Source organism: Crocodylus porosus, unplaced genomic scaffold (genome assembly GCF_001723895.1).
Source record: "Crocodylus porosus isolate Cpor-Errol unplaced genomic scaffold, CroPor_comp1, whole genome shotgun sequence".
Lineage (NCBI taxonomy): Eukaryota > Metazoa > Chordata > Crocodylia > Crocodylidae > Crocodylus > Crocodylus porosus.
The window spans coordinates 195293-201343 of NW_017728921.1; the positions used below are offsets into that span (position 1 = coordinate 195293).

Below are 6051 nucleotides of genomic sequence, written 5' to 3' on the forward strand. Positions count from 1 at the left end.
CCACTTCTCCAACCTATCCAGGTCTGCCTGGATGCGGTCCCTGCCTGCCGGTGTATTCACTTTACCCACAGCTTGGTGTCATCAGCGAACTTGAACAGGGTGCTCTCCACACCCTTGTCCAGGTCACTAATGAAGATGTTGAACAGCACCAGCCCAAGGACCGAGCCCTAGGGGACTCCGCTGCCCACACCCCCCCAGGTTGACATCAACCCATCCACTACCACCCTGAAGCTCTAGCTAAAATACATGTTCTCCTCTCACTAGAATGGCAGAGAGTACTGTAATAATCATTACAATGCATCCCTATGTTTAATGTACCCAAACCACATAGAAAGCAGAAATTAGGCTGATTGTTATATGGTTAAGGGCATATCACTCATGCTGAGTTGCACCTTTCTCCTTGGGCAGTTTCCATTGAATTCAACAGGACTTCTTTTCTAAAAGGGTACCACTTAACAGAAATAAAAGTATCAGCTGCTGGATCAAAGTATACAAGAGGAATCCCCTCAAAATACTGTTTTGTCTTTTTTAAACAAGAGCCTCTAGATTTTTTTAATGTAATGTTTAGGTCTGTTCATGGCCCACAGGTAAGCACCTCCTATTCTCCGCTGCCCTTTTGAAACATTCCCTGAAGATACAAACTGTGCATAGTAAATTGTTCTGTTTTTTTAATCAATCCCTCCAGGTGGTATAACAAATACTCTGACTGCTGAATTATTTACACAGTCTTCACGGCCCGCTGCTTACATGATAGGAGGATCCATTAGTTGGCTGAGTTTCTTCACAGTTGGAATGCTCTTTCCTTTTATAGTGGTATGTCTTCATTACCTATACTGTCTTCTCTTAGTTGTTGCACCAACACTCACTTGCCCTTTTCTCATGGACCTCACCAGACGCTGAAAATGGTTTTCCTTGTATAGTATTTACCACTTAGAGTTGAGTGCAAGCTCCCTTTTCACAGAGATTAGGCAGTCACTTTTACTAGGGCAAGTCATTTTAGATGTATACAAACATTAAAACCCACAAGGAGAGGTTGTTAAATAGCAATTAGTATGGCTGCATAGAAAGCACTAATTTCCAGGTGGTTTATTTTTTTTGGTGTGTGCGTGTGCCTTTCTCTCTCTATATATATGTATCCTAACAGCAGGTCTTGCTTAGCTTGTTAGGTCAAAAAGAGGCAACATCTGTAAACAAAGAGTTTACTATTTATTGATTTCACACCTTTAACTACCCACATTCAGTTGGGTACTACCACTTAAAATAGAAAGCTTCTTTGATCAAGAAACATTATTTTAGTGGATAAAACAGTATATTCCTAGCATCTGATGGCATAGCTTGTTACCTAAAAAAGCTCATGCCTCTGGTTCAGTTAGAGCAAGGTTGTACCTTAGAGATTAGCTTTTGCCTATTTTAGTGAAGATAAAACAAGGTGACAATTTCTACTTCTGGTCTAATAATTCCAGTTGTCACTCTTGTTCCTGTGGAGTAAGTCAATGTACACAATGAACAGTTACTGCTGGAAATCTGAGTAAGAATCTCCACCAGAAATCAAGTTGTAGACAGACATTCTCAGAGTAGGGTTTTACATAGAAACCAGTGTAGAACTTATTTTATAATTTCCAAATAGATCAGCCACCTCCATTTGTCAGATGTGAGGAATACTATTGTAGAACAGTGAAGTCACTAAAGGTAAAAAAAACATTTATCACAGGTCAGCTGTATTGTACCTCGGTGATTATTTGCTTCTTCAAGAAGCTTGAACATTACTAATGTAAGAAATTACCAACCATACTACGTGTTGATAATATGGGCAACAAGGGGAGTTGACCTTTTTCTTTAATCTCATGTTTGGCAATGTTAGATTAAGTGGAAAAGTGATACTGATTTTTTTTTTTTTTTAAATTAATCTCAGCTATCCTGTGTGGGTTTTTTTTTTTTTTTTTTTCCAGAATGGATTGAAGCATTATTGCTTTATAGTATTCTTACTGGAATGCTCCTTCATCGCCAGTTTCATCTTCTTTGTTATACCCGAGACAAAGAACAAGTCTTTCCTGGAAATCAAGCGGGAATTTCAAAGGCTTAATTTTGGAAGCAAAAGGCAGGAAACCGAGCTGTGTGATAGAATACAGCTCCACAGTGAATTCTAGAGTGCATACTACACTTCCTGGCTGTAAGGCAGCCACTTTAATGAGAATGATATGCATGTGGTTTTATAAATTAGACAGCAAAACATAATGCTGAAATATTGTATTTATAGGCAGCTAGTTGTATCACTGGGTGAAATAGAATTCTAAGGCAGATAAAGCTTGCTGAAGTAGCATAAGAAACTAAAAAATGTATATACAATACTATATACAAAAAAGACAATTCAATAAAAATGTTTAAAGATATGGCTGTTGTCTTCATGAAAATAGGTCCTGGTGACCCGCCTCAGTCAATGTCTGGTTTTATTGGAAATTTTGCGGTACTTCCATTGGATTGTGTGGCCCAGCTTCACATTCTGAATATATTAGCTCCCAATGCAAAGTAATAGGAAGAGCTTGTTTTTGACCAGCACTGAACAAGGATGTGGCTAGAAGAATTAAAACAAAATACAGCCTCTATGCTGTGAGACTAGAACTGTGTGCATTACATAATGGCCACACCAAACATCTGTTAATTGAAATACTCAATGAATAACATAATTTTTTTTCCCAAATGCAGTGCCTGATAAGTCCTGGCCTATTTGATGTTCTTCCTACACAGCACTACTTTAAAGAGCAGAACATAGACGCATCCAATTTCTCCCACTAGAATGAAAGCAACAAGCAATCTGGGTACCTGAAGAACTAAATCATTTTTTAAAAAATCATTGCTCAAATGTATTAGGGGGATGGCATGTCTAAGGGTATTAGACAAATCCTCTAGATTTCTAGTTGAAATCAATCTAGTGTGTGTCAGCAAAATATAGCAGTTATCATCTTTCTGGTTGCATGGTAACCTTTGCGTAGCTCATCTGAATCTGTCTGGTTTCTGGTTAGTAAGAATCCATGCACATTTCTCTCATCCCCCTACATTTATTTTCTTCCAAGACAGGTGGAAGATAGCACACCTCACTTCTAGTACACCACCTGTTTTCTGAAAGAGCTTTGTGTTTCAGTTCGATGGCTGTCTAGTCAGCATTTTTACCTCAAGTCTAAATTAACCATTAGCACACCTTCATATTTTATTAGACTCAACTTCTTAATTCCTTACAATCATCACTTATTTTCTCCACTGACTTTTCATTTCCTCACCTGTAAACATCTACCATAGCTTATGCGCTACTGTTGAGTCTGGACTAGTTTTATGCCTCCTGCCAGTTTCTAACAGATGCTAGGGCAGGCACTGGATCTTTCATGCAGGCCTTCTGCCTGGAGACTTACAAGATGGCAGAAATCAAGAGGTACGCTATTTTGCTGTTTTTAATTACTGAATCAAAAAGTCACTTTTTAAATTAAGAGCTGTATCATCTCTCAGTCCTTAAGAATGTGATATCAAGATGGGATCTTCTTGCTCTTGACCTTGTCCTCCAAGTTTGCAAAATATTTCATTTTGGCTAGCAGCTTCTTGGCTTCTTGAAGATCATCTAAAATGAAATAAAACTAAAGTGTTCAGTGGGATGGGTCTTCAGTTTCAGCTTAGAAATGATTATTTTTCAGTTGCTGGGATGTATTATTAATGGGGCACCAAGACCTCTGTATAGGAGTCTTAGCTTAAAAAACAGGGAATTTCAACTCTGAGACAAGATGTTTCTCCACAGAACAGCGAATATGTTATGTAGCATACAACACATTTGGCAACAGCAAGTATGTTCTAGCATTTACAAAATAGCATAGTTTTAAATAGTAACTGACAGTTACCTCTTTCAAAAGCCTGGTTCACATCTGTGATCAGTTTTTCTTGCTTAGCTGTAAAATAAATGAACAAATAAACCTCATTTGCTGTTATCTTATTAGAAGCATCATTTATGCTTAGTTTGTTCAAAAACTGGTCAACAAGCAACTTCTAATGCTGAATGAAATCCAGTGAATGTCTTGCTGTCACAGACTATGACCACCAAGCCAGGCCAGACCAGACTTCCAAGGTTATCCGGTGCTGGCTCCTGCATCACACAGTACTGGTCTCCCAGTTGCTTTTCCAAAGGACATGCCTACCTGCTTCAAGGCAGCCCCATGCTGAGACATGTTGCTAGCTCCCAGGAGAAATGTGGTGCCAAGTACACACCTCTAAGTGGCTGCCAACCTGCTGGGAGGCAGAGTCAGTTGTGCATACCCAAGTCATTACGCTGCTTCCAATTCAGAAATGGCACATGTGAAGCAGGAGCAGCATGTCTCAGGCTGGCACTGCCTGGAGCTATACAGACCTATTGCAACTGTTTTCTTTAAGCTCTTCTTGGCTCTTGGCTAGAGGAGATTTTGGGGGTATTGTCAATGCAGAAGCCCATCTCTTTATAGGCAACAATACCTTTACATCATTTTTGAAAGGTTACACAACTCCTACTTCTTGTTGCCAAACTCATCAGAAGCCTTCCAACTAAACTTACAGAAAGTCAGAAGACACATTTCTTGTTAGTTATGAATCTATTCATGATAATGCAAGCACAGGATTTTACTGTCGGAAGTAATCTTGGCTCGATAAGTTCTATAGAAAAACATCTGCTTCAAAATGAAAGCGGTTACAACATGCTGTGGGCCCTGCTACATCAGAGCTGAAATAAGGTGCTTTTTAGTTTGCTTAATGTAAACACATTCTGTTCCTTGAGGGCAGATGAGATGTCCTGCATAACTTTCCAATTTGGCTGAAGAAAATGCAGTTGGCTTTGTACTTCAATGTCAGCTGCAGCTGCTCCCAAGCGCTTGTGTACCCTTCTCATGTATATTCATGGGACAGGAGAATCTGGAGGTACCTATGATGAATCTATGCCTATTTGTTTGATACTAATGTCCTTGGGCTCAGATGTCTCTTCTCCTGCTTACCCCTCCCCAAGATGTGTTTAGCCCAACTAGCCATGTTCTTTTAGTGCCCTCCATTCCCTTGATCATCCTGGAAGCCTTTTTCACACCTGTTCCGCTTTAAACTTATCTTTTTCCAGCACAAACTGTGGAAAAGTCTCCCATCATATAAAGTTTACCTGCAATTAAGCTTTCCAGCTCTTGTAAGCTAGCCTCATTTTCAGGATCTGCCAGCTTCTCGTTGATGTCCATGATTTCCGCGAGGAACTCCATGTCCGTGTTATCGTCTGTCCCCTCTGCCAGCTTCACACCATGCAGCTCCAGCTGAAGGAGAGAGCAGCAGGCGCTTGCTCGCCATCAGTGGTTCCCTGCTCCGCTCCAGCGCCGGCCTTGCTCCAAAACACCACGTGTTGTAACGGGGCCGTTTAAGCCACTTGCTACCGACTCGTTTCATGAGCAGATGCTTGCTCGGTGCTGGCTGGGGGCTTCTGCCCCCACCCGGGTCTGATGCATGGACGCGCCATGAAGGAGCAGGACCCTAGCCGCCCTGTCTGTTGGCATGGGAGTGCCGGGCCGGATGAAGCAGACCCCCAGCCCCACTGCTCTGTGGTCTCATGAGTGGACACACGTGGCTAACCGCCAGGAGCGCAAGGAGGAGCCCTGCGGGCGTGGGGCTAGGACAAGGTAGGGCAGCGGCCCAGGGGGTGTGGCAGAGGAAGGGAGGCGGCCGAGCCTGGGGCTCACCAGGTAAAGGCCGCGGCTGAGGGGCCGCAGCAGGGTCTGGTAGGCCGCGTTCACTAGCGCCGAGTGCTGCTGCGACAGGTCCCGCTCTGCCTGCGGACACGACACGACACGGCCGTGGGTGCGGGCCCAGGGGCGGAGCCCGCCCGCCTCCCCACGCCCCTCGCCCCGCACCTGCGGGCGGCGGCTGAAGTAGTCGGGGTGCAGCGCGCGCTGCAGGCTCCGGAACCGCCGGCGCAGCCGCGACACGTCCAGGCCGAACGCGCGGGCGCTGTCGAGACACCGACACACACGGACGGAGAGAAGCAGCGGCGTGAGACCGACTGACCGACCACCA

At 43.4% G+C, this 6051-nt stretch overlaps 2 protein-coding genes across 4 annotated transcripts in view; one reads left to right on the forward strand and one right to left on the reverse strand.

Annotated features, from left to right (window-relative positions):
* LOC109312585 (solute carrier family 2, facilitated glucose transporter member 11-like) overlaps window positions 1-2584 on the forward strand; it is a 17582-nt gene extending 14998 nt beyond the window's left edge. For all 3 annotated transcript variants that reach the window (XM_019538655.1, XM_019538656.1, XM_019538657.1), the window contains 2 exons: window positions 686-813; window positions 1950-2584. In XM_019538655.1, the coding sequence (XP_019394200.1) occupies window positions 686-813; window positions 1950-2147 (326 nt within the window). In that variant the 3' untranslated portion in view covers window positions 2148-2584. The remainder of the gene's footprint in view (window positions 1-685; window positions 814-1949) is intronic.
* Window positions 2585-2694: 110 nt separating this feature from the next.
* Window positions 2695-6050, reverse strand: HSCB (HscB mitochondrial iron-sulfur cluster cochaperone; the record flags this gene model as incomplete). Its single annotated transcript, XM_019539367.1, has 5 exons — window positions 2695-3607; window positions 3882-3929; window positions 5153-5297; window positions 5718-5807; window positions 5889-6050. Coding segments are annotated over 5 exons (537 nt in total), but the record flags the coding sequence as incomplete, so codon positions are not given.
* Between the last annotated feature and the right edge of the window lies 1 nt (window position 6051).